The sequence below is a fragment of the Etheostoma spectabile genome, chromosome 16 (genome assembly GCF_008692095.1).
Source record: "Etheostoma spectabile isolate EspeVRDwgs_2016 chromosome 16, UIUC_Espe_1.0, whole genome shotgun sequence".
Classification (NCBI taxonomy): Eukaryota; Metazoa; Chordata; class Actinopteri; order Perciformes; family Percidae; genus Etheostoma; species Etheostoma spectabile.
The window spans coordinates 8,432,415-8,453,530 of NC_045748.1; the positions used below are offsets into that span (position 1 = coordinate 8,432,415).

Genomic DNA, 21,116 nt, shown 5'->3' on the forward strand with positions numbered 1-21,116 from the left:
TTGCCACTCTAGGTTCTCCAGGCAATGGGCTACCCGACAGGTTTTGACTCAGACCTGGATCCCATGAGTTCAGACGAGAAGTCGGATGGTGAGGGGAAGAGCGAGACCTCGTCACACACTAGCAATAACCCAAAACAATCCACGGATAGTTCCAACGCACTGGAGGTGGGGATTGAGTTAAAATGTTTGTTTTTTTTTATTCTAAGGCTGAGATTTTAGTTAAGTTACTAAAATGTAACAGTCACTCTGATTAACACATAAAAGGTATCCAAACTTTGTTACATAATGTTCCGTCTTCCAAGTTTACGGTCCACGGTGTGCTTACTAATGAAGCTTTTTCTTTTAAATTAAATTACTAAAATAATCTTTTCACTTCCCAGGTGCGAACTCAGGGTCCCATACTGACGGCAAGTGGGAAGAACCCCGTCATGGAGCTGAACGAAAAGAGACGGGGCCTCAAATACGAACTCATCTCTGAAAGCGGAGGCAGCCATGACAAACGCTTTGTTATGGAGGTGAGAGCTGATGCACACACACAGACTGAGTCTGACAAAACATTATAAAACATGTACACATGTAAATGAGTGTGGAGCCATGACATGTACAAAAAAACAAAGAAAACTTAACAAACAAATGCATTTATGACACATACAGAAGCTGAGCCACACAGAAACAGGCTGATAGCCGGTAGCTCCAATCAGTCCACTTATTTTCTGGAGCAGGCCTGTTCTCAGTTGGATGTCTTGTTTTGCGACATGCCTGGCTGCTTCATTGCTCTGCTGATTGATTAGCAAACCTGCTTGACAGCAGGGCAGCGCTAAATAAGCCATCCTGTTCAGCCAGACTTGCTGGCTGATTTACTAATGACATGATAAATGAATGGGTTTTGGGCAAAATGATTGTTTGATTGTTAGTTTTGACAGAGCTGTAGCATAAATGTGAAACCACTATTAGAAACAATTAGAAAAGAAGATCTATTGTGGAAGAAAAACTTTTTACCAGATGCCCAAAACGCAAAGTGTTCCTTTTGTATAACAGTCTGTGCTTGTGTTTGTGTGGGTGCATGTCAGGTGGAGGTCGATGGGCAGAAGTTTCGTGGGGCAGGCCCCAACAAGAAAGTAGCAAAGGCCAGTGCTGCTCTGGAAGCTCTGGAAAAGCTTTTCTCTGGTCCCAACGCCGCTGCAAACAAGAAAAAGAAGATATTGCCCCAGGTAAAGAGACACTCACACAGTAGATACTGGACATAGAGTGCACTACTTTATTCTGAAGACAGAATAAAACATACAGTGGTGTGAAAAAGTGTTTGCCCCCTTCCTTATTTCCTGTTCCTTTGCATGTTTGTCACACTTAAGTGTTTCGGAACATCAAACCAATTTAAACAATAGTCAAGGACAACACAAGTAACACAAATGCAATTTGTAAATGAAGGTGTTTATTATTAAAGGTGAAAAAAAATCCAAACCATCATGGCCCTGTGTGAAAAAGTGATTGCCCCCCTTGTTAAAACATACTATAACTGTGGTTGTCCACACCTGAGTTCAATTTCTCTAGCCACACCCAGGCCTGATTATTGCCACACCTGTTCACAATCAAGGCATCACTTAAATAGGAGCTGCTTGACACAGTAAGGTCCACCAGAAGATCCTTAAAAGCTACACATCATGCCGAGACCCAAAGAAATTCAGGAACAATTGAGAAAGAAAGTAATTGAGATCTATCAGTCTGGAAAGGGTTATAAAGCCATTTCCAAAGCTTTGGGAATCCAGCAAACCACAGTGAGAGCCATTATCCACAAATGGCGAAGACATGGAACAGTGGTGAACCTTCCCAGGAGTGGCCGGCCCCAAAATTACCCCAAGAGCGCAGCGACGACTCATCCAAGAGGTCAAAAAAGACCCCACAAAAACGTCCAAAGAACTGCAGGCCTCACTTGCCTCAGTTAAGGTCAGCATTCATGCCTCCACCATCAGAAAAGACTGGGCAAAAATGGCCTGCATGGCAGAGTTCCAAGGAGAAAACCACTGCTGAGCAAAAAGAACATCAAAGCTCGTCTCAATTTCTCCACAACACATGTTGATGATCCCCAAGACTTTTGAGACAACATTCTGTGGACCGATGAGACAAAAGTGGAACTATTTGGAAGGTGTGTGTCCAAGTATATCTGGCGTAGAAGGAACACTGCGTTTCATAAAAAGAACATTATACCAACAGTAAAATACGGTGGTGGTAGTGTGATGGTCTGGGGCTGTTTTGCTGCTTCAGGACCTGGAAGACTTGCCGTGATAAAAGGAACTATGAATTCTGCTGTCTACCAAGAGATCCTGAAGGAGAATGTCCGACCATCTGTTCGTGTACTCAAGCTGAAACGAACTTGGGTTCTGCAGCAGGACAATGATCCTAAACACACCAGCAAGTCCACCACCGAATGGCTGAAGAAAAACAAAATGAAGACTTTGGAGTGGCCTAGCCAAAGTCCTGACCTGAATCCTATTGAGATGTTGTGGTATGACCTTAAAAAGGCCGTTCATGCTCGAAAACCCTCTAATGTAACTGAATTAGGACAATTCTGCAAAGATGAGTGGGCCAAAATTCCTCCAGGATGCTGTAAAAGCCTCATTGCACGTAATCGCAAACGCTTGGTTGCAGTTGTTGCTGCTAAGGGTGGCCCAACCAGTTATTAGGTTTAGGGGGCAATCACTTTTTCACACAGGGCCATGATGGTTTGGATTTTTTTTCACCTTTAATAATAAACACCTCCATTTACAAATTGCATTTTGTGTTTACTTGTGTTGTCCTTGACTATTGTTTAGATTGGTTTGATGTTCTCACACTTAAGTGTGACAAACATGCAAAGGAACAGGAAATGAGGAAGGGGGCAAACACTTTTTCACACCACTGTATAATCAAAGCATTCTGTTACTCTCTTCCTTGAGAGCCAAACTGGTCGGTGCAGCTTGAAAGATGATAAAGTTTAAACATTTTCTGTAATCAGTAATCACCTGTGTAGAGCCGTAGGACAATCTTTGCAATCAGCAATCAATGGCACTGCATTTAATAAGTGTCTAATCAGATCAATACTTGACAGTTATCAGATCCCGATTCTTCCATTTATTTTGTCTATGAGCCTGTGTGCCAACAATGCCCATACTGCATCAGAACATTGTATTGGTGTATCTATGTTTCTAAATACTGTGTGTATCTGTGCATCATGAATGTTTGAAACACGCTAACATCTAATGTGTCTGTGCCAGACTAAAGGAGCCCTGGCCGCGGCAGCAGCAGCCTCGGCAGTAGCAGCTCAGGTAGCCAGAGGAAGAGGAAGAGCAGCCCTCGCGAGAGGAGCCTTCGTCAGTGCAGCCACACCTGGATATGTCACGCCAGGTAGTGAGAGGATAGGGTCATGTGGTTTTAATGTTTTTACCAAAGCAATAAGCATTTTTTGGTGAATTTTGTAATGTCTTATTTATATATCTATTATGTATATATATTATACTGTATAAGTGTATATATATGTGTGTATATATATATATATATATATATATATATATATATATATATACACATATATATACTGTATGTGTGTGTGTGTGTGTGTGTGTGTGTGTGTGTGTGTGTATATATATATATATATATATACTGTATATATATATATATATATATATGGGTGGGTTGGAGGTCATTTTAGTCTTTTTCAAGGGCCATTTTATCAGCCTCTAAAATAATACAGTTATTTGTACAGCTGATATTTTCTTTATTTTAATGCTTTGCAGCATTATAAATACATCATGTCAAGATGTTTTGCCCACATTTGTTGGATCGTCACAGCAGGTTTGACTGGACATCATAGTATTCTGGGCCCTTCATTTTGAGTTTATATCAGAATTGTATTACTTTTCAGTTTGTGCTGAACCTCCACCAATATATGACTCTGCTGTGTGTTTGTTTGATTGAGTGAGTGAATACAGTACAGTTTTTTGATCCTGTTTGAAAGAAGTGTGACTTCCACTCAGGTCTCTTACCCTGAACCCATAGCTGTCTGCTTAAGCGCAGGATGTCCAAATCATCTGAAGATGTTGAAAAATACAGCTTGGAGTTAAACAAGTGCGCAATTTTGTGAGACCCTTTAACCTCTTCCCCAACAGGCTTTGGGACACCGTATGGCTACAGCCCTGCTGCAGCAGCTGCTCCTGCATATGGTACGTGCTTCTTGTCTGTTTTCCCATTTCACCCTCCTTCTACCATCTATAACCTTCTTTCACCTTCGTTTCCCTCTTAACCATACAGTTCCCTTCTAACCCAACATACCATAATTGCTATAGTGGGTAAATTAATTCCTCAGTAAGTTTATGTTACACCTCCGACCTTCTTCACAATTTCCTTTTGCCTTTGTTTCTCCTCTTTTCTCAAAAATAAATTTGTTCCCATTCTAATCCAAGTTTTAGGGTTTGGCGCAGTGTTTCAGTCATGGTTAAAGAAATCTTATAGTATTGCCTCTTTGTTGCATGCTTCAAGCAAATCTGTCCGTACTTTTGGCTTATTGTCCACTCACCACTTGTTCCTTAATCTGCTTGTTGCCACTCACATCCTTGTCTATTATGTTTTGATCACTATTCTGTCAGTAAAGGACTGCTCTCTGTCACTTTCAACTCAAAACTTCCAGAAACTGGTTGTAATAATGATGACACACACACACAACTGCAAGAATTCCAATTGAAAAGACTAGAAAACTATTCACCAAAACAGCCACCTCTTACTAAATACACAAGCTGACACACTGACTTTGCTGCAGTCATCTTAATTCCTGTTGAGATTAGCAGAACGCATAGTGTAAGTTCCTCACTTACTTCCCACTGTTATTTGAGACGGTGGCAGGGCAGCTTTTTATCACTGCAGCACTGCGCCTGTCATGTTGCTGCTGCTAAGGGCTTTCCATGTCCTCAATGCTGAAAGTGGCCAATGAGCTCTCTCACACACATGCATAGGCTAACACCTGTACTAGTCTTTGACCTTTAAGAGCATAGTTTTTTGCGCTAAATACACATGCTTCCTGCAGTCAAGTTTACCTCGACAGACTCAGCCTTGTGTTGTGCGTGTACACATGTAGGCCTCTCTGTCCATCCTCTGCTTTGAGTTTGAATGGGTCTTATGTTCTAGGAGAAACTGATCTGGGGCCCCAGGCAGACTTTGAGTAGACCCCTGAGATCTCAACAGCTCTGAATATGAAGTGTGCCTTAGTGTTTCTGTTTATGGTGGAGCTGGAACTCTGCATTTGTTTGGCGTGTTAGGTTTCAGTCCCTGGCATTTGCGCACTTTTCACATGTTGTGACTGCAGCGCTTCATGAAATACTCAAAATTCAATGGCAGTGTTTGCTTTCATTTAACCAAATTATGGTGACTGTTATTTGAGAAGGCGTTCTGGAGACTGCTTCATAACCAGCCACTGTGCATTTCTGCCCCATGACTCATCAGGACATGTCACGTATCATGGTGGGTGATCATTGTGAGTTCAGCTTACCTTGAGATTTAACCTGAGTTGTAACCGGAAGTTCAATTCATGTCATCTAAAAAAAAATATAGACATGAAAACTAGAATTATACTCAGAATTAGGTCCTGGAATGAAATTTTCATCCTCGCAAATTGCGTCCGCAAAGCATGTATGTTGAAACCTCGCTGTGCAGGTTTTTGTCTCTGTTAAGCTTGGATTCTTGTTCAGTGGTTCCAAACATGTGACCAGAGACCCTGTTGCAAATTTGAAGCAAAGCACAAATATTACAAAGTATTAGATACACCTGCTGGTAAGGTAAGTTAAGGTGGAAATCTAGGTTTTCTTAATACACCCAGTAAACTTATAATGAGAATCTGCAGATGATGGAAATAATAAGAATGAGAGATCGATTGTTTACTAGCCTAAGAGTATTAAATCAATTTTCCTGAATAAGAGTAAAACCAAATTGTTAAAAACAGTCTTTGGGTTGGCCCAATTGGAGCTTACATTTCAATCAAAATGGCACTCTAAAACATCAGGACTACAACTCTATCTTTTAGAAACAAAGCTTTCATCATCCTGTTTCCTGCTTTTTTTTACTGTGCTCTGGCACCCGTTGCTGCTTTGGGCTTCCTTGTTGGCAAACACTTAGAACGCATTTTGCAATTTTGCTGGACTCACTAGAACATTCTGTGGAGCACAGAGCATTATATCAAACTGTAAAGCCCAGAACATTAGAACATAGCCATTATTCTAGAGCTCTTCTTGAGTGATAATTTCCTAAACATTTCAATAGGACAGTGCCAACGGCAACTTCTTGCTCAACTGTCTCCTTTAAAGGATTATTCTGCTTTATTATAGCTTGGGTTCTAAATGAATAGCTTTGTCTATTATTCCCACTGGTAGTACAACATGGTACTCACCGGGTTAACTGCTGAGATCTGGCAGTGTGACATCATTGAAAAGAACCAAACCCCAAATGTGCCAAACTTATTTGAAAGAAAAAATTTTTTCATCAATTAATGTTATGAGTGCAATGTTTTGAAACTCTATGGAAAAAATTGCTAATATTACAGAATTAAGACCCAAGTTGTAGTAAACCGAAATGAATCTTTAGCTCTGGCCATTTGTTTTCTTCTCTTTACCTCTGAATCTCTCTCCTTCTCGGTTCCTCTAACCACCGATGAAGGTTGTCAACCGTGTCTCACAGATTTACACTCCCCCTTTGGGAGCTTTGTTTGTGTATGTAGCGCAAAGGCTGTTTGTTGGACCTAGAGGTAGCTTAGAGTAGTGAGAATAGAAACACTTGGTTGATTTGTTGCCCTGGACTCATGCAGAGCTGTGCTCTTCTCATGTCTCCCCTCTAGGTTTGCCCAAGAGAATGCTTCTGTTGCCTGTCATGAAACTGCCCGCCTACCCCGTCCCCCACTACCACTTCTTTTAGCACAGGAGGCACACACACCAAACGCTTTTTCATACATATCGTACGCTTTTTTCAAACCGTGACATATTCACTTTTTTTAGAAGGGCAACCTTGTTCTTATAATATAAGTGATGGGAAGAGGATAAAGGACTTGAGATGAAGATTTGTAAAAGCGATTTTTTGCTTTTTATTTTCTTACTGTTTTCAGAAACTTTTATGAATATCAAAAAATACTGCAGGTTTAAGTTCTTAAGAGATAAACAAAAACTTGAAGGATTTGTACTGTGAATTGTGACCTCATTCTTTGAGTCTAAATTATATATATATATATATATATATTTATATATATATATATATATACCGCCTTTTTTGTTATTGTGTTCATTCTTTGCCAGGAAAGGGATAGCTTTTGCCATATGAATCTCACAACACACACATTCTCTGTAAAAAGAAAATATTAATGAGCGGTGTGAAGGATGTATATAAATAAATAATAATGTTAAAATTGAATAAAGTTTATGTCCTATAAAGGCTGAACACTGCCTGGTGTATATCTGATTTGATTTTAAGCTGGTAATGGACTAGCTGCAGTAGCAAGTTTTTGTTTTGGGTTTGATTTTGACTTTTTAGAGTAGATATCTTACTTAACACGTGAAAGGATTTCCCCACTCCTTTAACCTGCACACAATACTGTGAACTTAATTTACATCAAGCTTTAATATTCCACCCTTATATCAGTACACAGATTCAATTTAAATCTTTCCACATACCTCAGGGCATCTAGTTACATCCTTTTGACCCTCAGTTTAGAAATATTCAGAGAGAAAGGCAAGACGACAACAGATGAATTTAGAAAGCTCTTGTCAGATCTTGCATCTTGCATTCAGCTACACGATCCCATTACCTCACACGGATTTATTTTTGGCAGGTTTCCCACAGCTATCAGAGCTATCACCTACAGCTTATATGCAGAGCCTTCATAGGTTGTCACAAAAGCCAGCTGAAGCCTTTTTGCAGAGTGCAGTGCATTGTTGTAGCTGAATTAAATTATAGTCAAATAATAAAGACAAAATATATTACTCCTACTTATTCTACATCTACAGTATATCCTTATATATTTCTTATTGTCTTGTTATCAGAAAAGATAGGGCTGTTAATACTGCATGTTTACAACAAACAATCTGTGGTGCACATTTTAATCAAAAGCAGCAATAAGAGTCCCTCGTGAATTCAAACCACACCGTCAGTGTGTTTTAGGTTTCATTATTTCATAACTATTTCATTATTTTTTCCTCAACCGTCAAACAGTAATCAGCACCAACTGAGCCGCTGAAACTTTGGCTCAAAACTATCCCTCTTGACTCAGTCAGTGTTTCAAATAAAGATTTAAAGATTTGACTTAAAAATGACCTACAGTACAGTAAAATCACCGGTGAAAAAAGTGAGAACTGAGAGGAACTTGGCTAAAAATGCTACAAAAAAGAAAATACTCCAGCATGCTAGTCAATGGTCGGCACCAGTCAAGACAGAGTTATGCTGGCCCTTCACCACGTCTCGGTCATCCAACCAGCAAGAGATAACCCCCTGACGACGTCTCCATGGTTACAGCTACTGTATGAGGCACAGCCATTGGATGAGAGGACCCAGTATCTTGTCCAATGGTTGGTTGAGCTCCATTGAGTTTTTGTAAAACTGTCTGACATGACCAAAGAATTACTTCAATCTGAAATGATAGAAGATTAATTTCTGTTGCATTTTGTTTATTTTTGTTCTGTTCAAGGTTGAATTCATTTTAAATGCACAAAAAGTTGAAGGCCGAGAAAAAGCATATATGTACATATATGTATGTACAGTACCTTCAAAACTACCTTATCTGTGTCTGACCTCATTTTAAGTCTTTGCATCTTGGATTTAACATTTGTAAGTAGGCTTTTCATTTAGCTCTTACTGGATGTTCCATGACTGGAATAGCTGTAAAATATTAAAGGAAGTAGTTGGGAAATTTGGGTAAGTTCTTTGCTTTCTTGCTGAGAGTGAGATGCCGAGATTGCTACCACTCGCATGTCTGTACGCTAAATATAAAGCCAGTAGCTGGAGTGGTTAGCATAGCTTAGCATACAGTAAAGATTTGAAACGAGGGAACAACTAGAGAGGCTCTGTCTACGTTACATCATCTAGACAAGGCAGAGAGGTGCTGATAGGTGGATGTCTTTATCTTTGGACCGAGCCTGGCTGTTCCCCACTGCTTGCGGTCTTTATTCTAAGCTTAGATCCCTCTCATGGCTCCAGCTTCATATTTAATGACAGACATGAGACTGGTATCAATCTTGTCAAGTTAATTTTTATTTATCCATCCATTTTCTGCTGCTTATCTGAGACCGGGTTATGGTGACAGCAGGCCTCCTCAGCAATGTTTTCCAGATCTTCCAGAGAAGTGTTCCTCAGACAGATGAAATATATAATCCAGTGTATTCTGAGTCTGCCCCAGGTCTTTTTCTAGCCTGACGTGTCTGGAAAACCTCTAAAAAAAAAAGGCACCTAGGAGGCATCCTGAGCGGATGTCCGAAGCACTTCACACAGGAGCAGCTGCTCTACTCTGAGCTCCTATCTCTAGCCCAGCCTCCCTAGGGAGGAAACTCACTTCGGCATCTTGTATCCTCAACCTCATTCTTTCAGTCACTTCCCAAAGCTCATGACCATAGGTGAAAGTTGGAACGTACTGTAGGTCACCTGGTGAATTGAAAGCATTGCCTTCCGGCAACTGTACGGTACATCCCCCACATTACTGCTGATGCCGCACCAATCCACACGTCAATCTCAGGTTCCATTTAACTCTCATTCATGAACAAGACCATGGTGGATTGCTCCATTAATCCTCCAAGTGAAAAGGTTTGAGTATTATATTTAGATAGCCCAATACTGCAAATAACAAATTAACCTCAAGAGACTTTACAATTGGTACAGAATACAACGCCCTCTATTCTTTGACCCCAGATTCAGAAATACTTCAACTGGGAGAAAAATGGCACAAACCTCAGTAAGAAGAAAAGAGAAGGGATACCTCCAGGGCAGACAGATTAGACCACAATAGCAAATATTACAATTGATGATAATATCTATCTATCTATCAATCTATCTTGTTTTTTAAATCTAAGTAAGAATTTTGTATTTTGCAAAATGTTGAACTATTCTTTTAATTTAATCTCCTGGACATGCAATGTTATTAATGCCACCCAGGTAAGAATCTTTTTTGGAGCATTTCCAGTACAGTACACTTAGTATCCTTGTCCTAAAAAAACATTATTGGATTTCTTTGTCATTATGGAATTGCCTCTCTATCCTCCATAGGCATTCATTCTTTCAAACCATATTGTCAAATAAGTTTAATAAGTCATATACATATATCTGTGTGTGTGTGTGTGTGTGTGTGTGTGTGTGTGTGTGTGTGTGTGTGTGTGTGTGTGTGTGTGTAACAGTAGTAACTCCTGCTATCTTTGTCTTTGTTTTTTATCTCACTGCAGGTGGTCTTTTCATTGACAATCCCTTCTACCAGCCACGGACCATTGCTCCTTTTATCATTCATCTGGGTCCCCAGGATCTCTTCTCTGACTTCTAGAGGCAGCAGGTTGTTGGATACTCTCTTCAAACTTCCCTGTCTGTATACGCAGGACATGTGTTTTTTCTGTCCGTCTTAGCGGGCTGCCTTTCTATCCAGGTGCAGACTCACAGATCCGAAACAGTTTTTGGTTTAATCAGTCTGCTGGGGAAAACTCTATGCCCAACAGCAGCGGAAGAAACTATCTCACCTACTGACCGAGAGGCTCATAGCTCCTCTCTCTGTTTTCGCTACCCTCTGCCCAGATTATCACTTCAGAGGAGAGAAATTTTACACAAAGCAATACTTGGATTTTACGAGAAATGTTCAGCTTTGACTGTGCGAGGCTGGGCTGGCTGAACTTCTTTCTAATAGCAATACACCAGAACTCCTCTCCTTGAGCTTACTTACTTGAGAATATGTGAATGTCAGATGGAGTTTTACCCAATACAGCATTGCAATAGCTCATTATGATTGTATATTCATTGTATGTGTGTGTACGTGTGGCTATAACATGACTATATACACATATATGTATGGTGTATGTTTCTATAACAATGTGTTGACAATAATATTACTATATGATGATGTATTTATGTAAATATTCTATAAGATATAACTATTGTTGGTATAAATTATTTTAGAATTATAAAGTGAAATGTAACTGTAATATCACAGTATAGCTTTCTTCCAATTTTATATACACTGAGCAATTGAAGCTAGTTCTAGGAGATGCAATATTAACTTTGGTATTTCTATTAACCTGTGCTGTTAGAATAATAATGCTTCCTTCTTTCCTTCCTTCAAACTTTTCCTCTATCTTTGATGTCTTTCTGAGCCTTTCTGAGCACGCTCTCTGCTGCCCGAGGTTTGTTTACTTGACCCGGACCAGAGGTGCTCACTACTGAACACACTCATAACCTAATCACACCTGGGCACACACTTTTTCCTGTCAGAAAGCACATTTTCTATAGTCTCACTGCTGGCAGGGAATACTGTTAGAAATACAGTACTGTATGTGTATAGTATGTGAATACTTTGATGTATATGCTCCTCCATCTACCATTCCCACGTTATCGGACTCACCCATCAACACTCAGTTAATCAACACACAATCGTCAGCTCCGTCCCGCTCGCCTTAGGGACCGAAAGCACAGCTCACTCACACAAATTACTATTCCTTCTTTCTGCAAACACACACATTCACACACACACACCCATCCCTCCACCCTCCTATGGCAATCCTCTACTGTATGGATGTGATGTGGCTGGTGGCTGATACAGCTTTGTCAAAAGGTGTTCTACACAATGTGGAGGATGGAGCACAACTACTGGCGAACTATTTAAAGTTATAGCCAGCAATAATCCTCAAAAGGGAACTTTGAATTGGATTCCCTGTCTGGGCATATTTCAGTGGTTGGTGATGTCACCTGTAGGTTTTTGAAGGAATGGGTTTTTACCTTTGGCTGCCATGCCAGTCACTGAAGCTAGAAAATTTTAGCAAAAGAAATGTGGCTGGAGCTGATGTGGACTGAGGAAGTTTCAGCTAGGGATGCACCAATCCAACATGCCCAATCAGGATCGACCACAGCAACGCCTGGCCTCATGTTACAGTACATTACAACACTTCCAATGAGTTCCACACAGTGAGGTTTACAGATTTTACATTTAGAATAAAGACTTGTATCGGATCGGTAATTGGTATTGGTATATACCCTGAGTTGGGGTAAGGGTATTGGAAGAGAAAAAGTTGGAATGGGGCAACCATTGGCTGAGACACCTGTCTACACTATAAATTGTTTCTGTAAGGCTAAATATGCTCTTAACAGAACCGTAATTCTGAACATTTCCAACACAACATGCATTTGAGAAAGCAAAATGAGCTTTTGAGTTCAAAATATATTGAATTTGTATTTTGAAACAGAAACAGGGTCTTTATGAAGATTAGATTAGACTTTAGAGTTTTAGAGATTAGAGTTTCTGTATTTTAAGGCACTTCTGCGCCAGCTATTCAAAGGATTGTTGAACTGTTGCTGAGATATTTGGGAAATAGAGTTTGGTTGATTATCATTTGAAGTCTCAAAATACATGTATATTGCTTACTAGTAGTTGACTGTGTAGTCCTAGTGTTGTGGGTTTAATGCTGCTATAGCACATATTGCACATATTATTTACGCATGTAGAAATTAGACTGAGAGATGAGATATTAAAGTGCTTTATGCGTAACAGTATGTTTGGTCTAATTTGGGGTATTGTTGGAACCAAACATGTCACAACTCTGTACACACTGAGATAGCGGTCACAGCACACACATAGTACTCACTCAGGGCTGTGTAGGATGTCTGCTTACATGCTTCTGAAAAGTCTTCATCCGTCATTTTTTATTTCTAGCCTTTAATAGAGACAAGGTGTCAGTCAGAAGAGGCAAAATCAGACAGAAAGGCTTTGATTCTCTTTACTCTTGCCTTGATCCGGGCACCAGTTTGATCTCCTGTTTTTGTGTTGGTTTTTATTCATCAAAAACATCTGACAATGAGAAAATAGACTTACAAAGGCTCCAAAAGCCCATGTTTCAAGACAATATTTCAAATTAGTGTAAGATGTTGATAGATAGATGTTGTGACAACACTGACTTAAAATGGAATACAACTTGTGCCATCAAGCTGTGCTGGAGCGATTGGAGGTAAACTGGATGTCCAGGCTTCCTCTAGCTTTGTGTGTTGGAGCGATGAGGGCAAGCACACGAGTTGTCGGCCATTTATGTTTGAGCAGCTGGTTCCTTAACTTAAACAATTAAACTTATCCACACAGTTATGTGTATTTACAGCAAGAATTTGCTTCCATGCTTTGCTATTCCAAGCATTTTCCATTAAATCCCAAAGCGACTTTAGTCATCTCATCTCACTTGAGAGAGGCACTGCTTTGCCCTGACTTTTCATTCTGGTGTGGAATTCACATTGAGGTGAATAACTTGGAGCTTCACTGTGTAGAGACAGACCTTCTCTGTCGGCTAAAAAATCTCCTAATTTCCCCTCTGCCCTCTCTCCATCTCTCTCTCTGGCCCAGTCCCCTCAGTCCAGATGGCCCACATTAATAAGGCAGACAGTCATACCTCAGTGCGCAACCTTTTCATTTCCCCTCAGACTGAACTGACACGCAAGAGGAGTCACCCTGACTACTGACCCTGTCCTTCTGCTCTGTTGGCCGAACGACCACATTAGGAGAAAGGGTGGCTGGGTGAGAGCTCAGGGAAACACAGTCGGTCTAAAACTGGCACAGGCAGTTATTATTTATAGAGGTTTAGGAGTTGTTGTCTTTTAGTTAAGCACAGGTCAGGTTCCACATGTTTGTTTCTTGTTAGGCAGTACAGTGAAATGGGAGTGACATAATAGTTTTGCTAGTACCTAAGTACGGTGGCTGACAGGGGCAAACGCCCTGCAACTTAAGAAGATGCATGCAAATAGACAAAACACAAGCAAATTAAGGAAACACCTTAATTAATTTGACAACACATGCGCAGCATTCAGCAAACACGCTGCAAATACACACAGCACAATCAAACACAGAATTTGCAAATATAGAAACGTGGTAAAAAGAAAAGCACACAATCCCCGAAAAAAAGCGATGCAAAAGAAAAGCATATGCAAACAAAAAACGCTGAATCCAGATTACACAACGTAAATTCTCCAGACCTCTAGAGGGAGCGCTAAGTGGAAGAGCTTGATTTTCAACCCCACTGGGAGAGAGCGTTCTTCCTTTTTGTTAGAGTCGGGTATGGCTGCAGCCTGGAGACCTATTGTCTCATGCCTCCCGTCCATAGCCTGTAAGTTTAATTATTTATGTGCAAAGAACCTATTGTTTTTAAAAGGATTACTATTCCGCACCGTCTCTCCATTTTTTATTTTTGAGGGTCTTAGCATGCGGGAAAACTCACAAAAACTTGCAGACATCTCAGACCTATCACAAAGTTCTGTAGTGATTGGTCTTGGGCGTTGCCAGGGGGCTCCATAGCGCCCCCTAACGTGCACCTTGAATTCAACAAAAGTAATAATTTATCATACTAACTTTTGAGGGAACAAGCGTATCATCTAAAATTTAAAAAAATTACGATATGGCGATCTTCGTGCAAAATTTCTCATTTTACGAAGACTTGTTTGAGGGCTTTAGGATCCACGAAAACTCTCAAAATCTTGCAGCCATGTGCAGGATATTAAACTATTTCATCTGAATTCACATTTAGGCTTGGGAGGGGTATGGTTGCTCCATTGCACCCCCTAATTGGTTTTAGCCTGGTTTTAGCCCTTGAGGACATTTTTATGGCCTCAGTATTTATGAAAACTCACAAAAATTGGCGCACACGTAAACACCTGGTAGCTTTGTGAGTCGGTTCAGCGATTTGGCCCAGACCTGTGCGCGTGCTCAATAGCGCCCCCTAATGCGTGGAAGGCCTTAGCTTGGACACAGTTTCTCCAATCTTCACCAGATTTGATATGCATATTGCTCTAATCATTGCGGACATATTTTCCTATTCCCCTTCATTAGCTCCGCCCAACCGGAAGGCAGCCATTTTGACCGTAATCGCTGTTGTCTAATCACTGTATTACACTTGAGGAGGCCTACACTTCAGCAATGCGCCTTTTGGATATCAAAATTAAACCCTCTCATGTAATATGACTTAAACAAACATCAGCGTTAAACACTGATGCAGTTTTAAATGTTTTATTACCACAAGTTTACAGACACACCTCTTCTGATTGAAGATCACCTGTGACCTGAGCCGAGACACACCCGACAAACACGAGAAAACATATCTCAAACTGAAATATTTACAGTCTATGATCTCAGAGCAGTTGCACACCGTTTCACACCATTCTGAGATTGAACGTGTCCCGGCTGTCTCTCTTCCCGTGGAGTCAAAAATCAGAGAGGCCTGGAGAACTTCCTCTGTGTAATCTGGATGCAGCGTTTTTGTTGTTGTATCTGCTTTTCTTTTTGCATCGTTTCTATATTTGCAGCGCGTTTCTGTATTTGATTGTGTTGTGTGTATTTGCAGCACGTTTGCTGAATGCTGCGCATGTGTTGTCAAATGAATGAAGTTGTTTTCTTAATTTGCTTGTGTTTTGTCTGTTTGCATGCGTTTTCTTAATTTGCAGGGCGTTTTGCCCCTATCGGCCATCATACCAAAGCCCTTCTTAAAAATGTAAAAAAGAAAAAATTATCCCATTGTCATGTTCTTTAAAAGTATATATTTGGTGATGAAAAAGAGAAAGCATAGGAAACAAAGGAAAATGAAACTAATGCTGCTCCTTACACAAGCCATATAAAAAAAGCTTATTTCAATATATAGTCAGATAGTTTCCAGCTGTGTTTGTCATACTGTTGCACCTCCAGAAAGATGACAATGGCCGCACTCTACTAGGAAATTTCTCAGAATAGAAAACATTATTGTGACATGTTTTTCCCTAAAGAAATACACTCCAGGTAGACTAGGGCTTGGACAGTTATGTCCACATGGAAAGTAATGGTTGTTTGTGCTGCACCCGGGTCCCAGTGAGTTTTCTGATGGATGTTCTTCTTGCTCCAGTGTTCTTTAGGTATATCTCTAAGAGATCACTATGAAACAGGAAAATGTGTCAGTTATTGTAAACACACACACATTCCCTACCTGCAAATGTTCAACAACTATACCTGTAAATCTAAGAAGCACAAAACACACATGTACAATACTCCCACACATGTTCTCAGGGCCACCTGACACAAACACACACACACACACACAAACACACACACATACACATGCAAAAAGACAAACACATAATCATATATTTAATTATTTCAGCATTCATCAACAACAAAAAGCTGAGCACATTGAGACAGCTTGATATTCTTTGCTCCCTGGATTGTATATTACACATAAGATTTACTGTATGAAGTGAGAGTCACACAAGTGGGTAGGGCTTGTTTGTACTTTAGGATTTGAGCCATGTAGAGCTGAGAAAACACACCTCCCTCATTTGTTATCTTGGTGCTTTATAACGGACTGTCCACAGCACTGTATATAATAGCGTCAGCTCTCAGAGGGCTACGCCTATACTCATAGAATTTGGAGTTACAATTCCTAACTTATCAATTTCACTTTTACTTTTTGGAGAAACAGCAGTAACAGAACAGCTCAAGCTTTGCTGTTGGGAGAAAAGAGAAAGGATAGAAAACCTTTTTTGGTACCTAATGCAGGAGCTTTGCACGTTAAGATGCTGCAATATGTTCAGTAGTTTAAGGGTTCTGAGTGCTTTCGTTGCCAGGTAACGTCAGCTTTTTGAAATTTATATCTGGAGACTGTCGAGCCTGGTTTCCCTAAGGCAACTCTTCATCCCCCTGCCATGTCAAAGGTGAAACGGGCTCTAGTTTGTTCAGCGGAATGGGATTTATCCAGAAACCAAAGACTCTGTTGCGCAAATCTGATCATCCCTGCGGTCTCAGAAGTGAGAAACTATATAGTATGTGATCTGATATTCAACGTCTACACCATAATGAAATATCAGTTTAAAAGGAAAGAAAATCTCTTCTGTAAATTAACGGAATCCGTGTCTTGCTCATTCTTGCGCTAGCACAGAGAGTTGAGTCTTAAGTCTGGGAGTCGTGCTAAATTTGTCTGGAAGCAGAGAAAGAAGAGCTGCATAAAGAGCTGGAAAGTTCATCTGAACTCTGCAGAGCAGCAGAAATAGATCCAGGATCACGTTTCGACTGCAGTGGCAAAGCAAACCAGACTAACAGCTGAACACGTCATTTTCTCTAGGTGCATGCATATGCGTGGTGGTGGTGGGTGGTGGGTGGTGGTGGTGGAGGGGGGGTAACAGGAAACTATTTCCCACACCATATGCACGCACACACACACACACACAAAATACTGCAGTCATATTGAGCATGTTATTGCATTCTTCCTGGTCATTGTCCACTAATTGTTTAAGTCCAATATCCTCCTGATAAACGATCAAAGCATTTTGGTTGGGAATGTACACTGTTGTTATAGTGATTGTATTGTAGAATGTATTTACTCATAGAAAGAGTAAACTTGCTTTTTTTTGTAGAGAAGCATATATACAGAATATATATATGGATACATACATATATACATCTATATATCTTTTGAACTACTTCTGTGTGAGGGTTGTTTTGGGCGCATCCAGCCTGTACGGATTCATATTTCTTTCCCCTTTTTAAATTTGTATTTATAATGTTCTGACAAAAGTAGCGTTTTACGAGTAATGGGTGTTTTTCTGTAAATATGATTTCTATTTGATTTCATTTTTGACAAAAAGGGGATTAAAAGAAACAGTTTTACGATGCTGCCTATGAAACTATGAAGTGATATCTGTCAACACAATCTGTATGATCATTGAAATTATCAAAGTAAACTTTGTGAAATAACAATGACAGGGTGGGAGTCTTACCGGTTGTGCTGAACTGAGGCCAATGACAGTAAAGAAAGGGGGCTCATATGACCGCACTGTATTGATTGTTTTGATTAGTAGCAACATTCACAGCAGTGATGATCTGTGGTTGTCACTGTTTTTGACCTAATCTATGCTTGACGAACTGAAAATAAATCGGAGAAAGTGCTGATAATATGTGAGTGTCTTTTTTGGGGCGATTAAGCTGATTTTGTACAACACAAACGCTACACTCTTTGGTTTGCGTTTATACAACACATTGGCAAATGTTATTAAAGTTCCTCGTTAACATTATTAGTGCTACATTCTGACAGCTAATAGTGATGATACTTGTGTCGTTATGTCAAACTCATAATTCCAGAGTCAAGGCTATTAGAGATAATTGGCAAGTTTGTCTTAGAAGAGTTTCCGCACATATTAGCTGACAGTAACATTTAGAACAGCACTGCTGATGGCTGAGCCCGAGTATCCAGTGACATCTCCAGCCTCCAGTAGTCAACACTACACACAGGCACAGCTGCCAATCAATCAACGCTGTGTATGTGTGTGTGTGGCTGTGTGGGTGGTTGTGTGTGCGTGATATCACAAAAAAGAACTGGAAGAAAAAGTGCTTTTGTCTGAGAGAAAGCAAACAAGAAAGAGTGGATGAGGATTAAACTCCTGCCGATGACAGGTATCCTGACAAATTAAAGGCAGTTCACTTTTTTACTATATCAATAAACCTTTTATAGTATATTTACTGTATATTTTTTTTTCTTGAAAGGGACAAAAATGAGAGCAATGTGGAGTGTGAAGAATCAACATGATCCAACAAAAAAAAAAAAACAAGGAGAGCAAAATGCAGCATATAGGAGCTTGCAGTAAAATATTAGATCCCAGTTTGATGATCCAACTTGGCTGTGTGCCGCTTCTCACTGTTACCTCACATTTCCTCAGTTATACACATTGATCTGAAAACATAGGCTATACAAGAGGCACTTACATAGCATGGTCCAGGGTCATACACTTTGTAGGGCAAATAAATTACCTTGGACTGCTGACAACTGTTCCTAAGATGACCCGTTTCGTATTTCAGCCGGTAACGGTAAACTATGATATATGCTCATAAATCAGATTGACTTGACAGCATTCCCTCCTGACTGCCTGTTTATAACAACATTGCTGGTGAACATGTAACACTAATATTTAAAAACAAAGTAAACCAATATAAGTCTGCAGCTGTTTGGTCACACAAACGCATAGGCCACTATCTTTTCACCGATACAGTACACAGTAACGTTACGTTGTTGTACCACCCGCAAATAGATACACAAGCATCGCACCTGTATGCTAATTAACCGTTAATCAGCTAGCTGTTAGCTTAGATACGGACACCAGAGATCATCCTATGCTATTGCGTGATTGTGTAACATTTTTTGGCACTATTTGACGTGAGACTGCAATGCTGCTATCTGTTGAGCTTTCGATGGAGTAACGTTTACAAAGTTAAACCGCAAATATATCAGCTACTTTTCAAGCAACAGAGGTGATTGTTTGATATTCAAAAACGTTGGTTTCGGGTGAGGTAACGTTACTCCTTTCTATTGGAAAAAAATCAAGTGAAGAATGTTGCTGGGCCGTGAAGTTATTAGCTTCTTTTCTTTGGTAAGTGTTGTTTATTATTAAGATAACCACATTATGAATCCCTTAATAGAGAAATTAAATGTTAACACTCTGTTGTTATAGTACCCAGAACGGCCTGAAATACACAGGACCCATAGACATACATTAATCAAGAGGTGTCAGAGCTAAGGGGCTGCCATAAACAGCAGGTGGGGATTCAGTGCATTGCTCAAGGGCACCTCGGCAGGGCCCAGGTTCAGGAGGTGAACTGGCACCATTCCATTTTGGTCTGACTTTAATGGGCCACCTTAGGGTCACCAAGCCAAAACACCACCCCCACAGAGCTACTGCCACCAGCTCTCTTAGTTAAATAACCAATTTGCACCAGTTGTTAACATTTCATGACTAGACTATAGTGCGCCTACATAATAATGAATAAATAAACAGCAGTAACAACATTTTAACCATACTTGAGCTACTTTTATTCATGCAGCCCCAAATTACTAATTTGTCTCAGGGGTATTATAATTTGTATATTATTTTATTACATATACAGTATATGTAACTATACTTATACTACTGGTACTGTGTATACATAATATAAAAATCAATTTTAAACCTCTTGTATGCTGTACAGTATCTCATTTTTGTTGTTAGAGTATTCCAGAGGTTTGTCACAGAAAATGCTATTTGTCAAATGTTAATAGGAAACAATGGGCCTTTTCCCACAGAAAAGCCAAGTGTAAATATTAAAACTAATGACTAACTTCAATTTCAGGGTCCTGTTATCATAAATGCATACTTTTTATCTTGTTGCATGAGCATCGGAAACTGCATCATTTGATTTATGTATTTACATCAGGGAAGGAGAAAGGCATGTATGTATGGTATATAAACCCAGAACCCAAAACACAAAAAGAGACAAAAAGGAAGTGCACCCTTTTCATTTGATCAGAGACATTTAAGGTGAAAAACCTACAGGTAGAAGGGTGCTCTGTCAAAGTGAATGTGGAAGCCACGATCAACAAAAACAGCCAGCTATTTCAATAAAGATATCAAGTCAAGTAGAACTTTATTTGTTTCCTACACAGAGGGGCAATTGGTTGTGCAGCAGTGACAACAGAAATAACACAACATCAACCAAATACAATACATAATAAAAAGTGAAAACATAAAGTACAAAAGCAGTATTTATCAAGCGTGGTTGGGTGGTTATGCTACTACCTTTCTCTATTTGAGTTCAGCAGTGAGATGGCTGAAGGTATGGAGGAGTGTTTTATCTGTTGGGTATGATCACTGGGTAGGCTGTTTTTTTTAAAGCAGGAACCAGAAGGCAATCTCTGAAATCCACATTTACAATGAACATTAGTGAGCAAAACAAAAAGGGTCTTGTTTTAAAAAAGCAATTGTTGCATGCACCAACTCAAAAAAACTTTTAAATACTGCAATTTGTTGAAAACTGAATTTTAATTACACTATTTTGCTCATGATGGAGATAAAGGGAAGCTATCCACATCTCCGGCCACCACAGCCTCAAAGCAGTTTGCTGTATTAGCAAA

The 21,116-nt window shown here is 39.9% G+C and overlaps 1 protein-coding gene across 3 annotated transcripts in view; it reads left to right on the forward strand.

Moving 5' to 3' along the window:
• The window catches only part of strbp (spermatid perinuclear RNA binding protein), a 91,871-nt gene extending 75,572 nt beyond the window's left edge, over positions 1 to 16,299 (forward strand). For 2 of the 3 annotated variants that reach the window (XM_032539034.1, XM_032539033.1), the window contains exons 14-19: positions 13 to 165; positions 381 to 515; positions 1,071 to 1,211; positions 3,252 to 3,381; positions 4,143 to 4,196; positions 10,431 to 16,299. In XM_032539034.1, coding sequence (XP_032394925.1) covers positions 13 to 165; positions 381 to 515; positions 1,071 to 1,211; positions 3,252 to 3,381; positions 4,143 to 4,196; positions 10,431 to 10,525 — 708 coding nt within the window. In that variant the 3' untranslated portion in view covers positions 10,526 to 16,299. Of the gene's footprint in view, positions 1 to 12; positions 166 to 380; positions 516 to 1,070; positions 1,212 to 3,251; positions 3,382 to 4,142; positions 4,197 to 6,853; positions 7,186 to 10,430 lie in introns of those variants that run through there. The other variant, XM_032539035.1, reaches the window with a different exon arrangement.
• Positions 16,300 to 21,116: the final 4,817 nt, after the last annotated feature.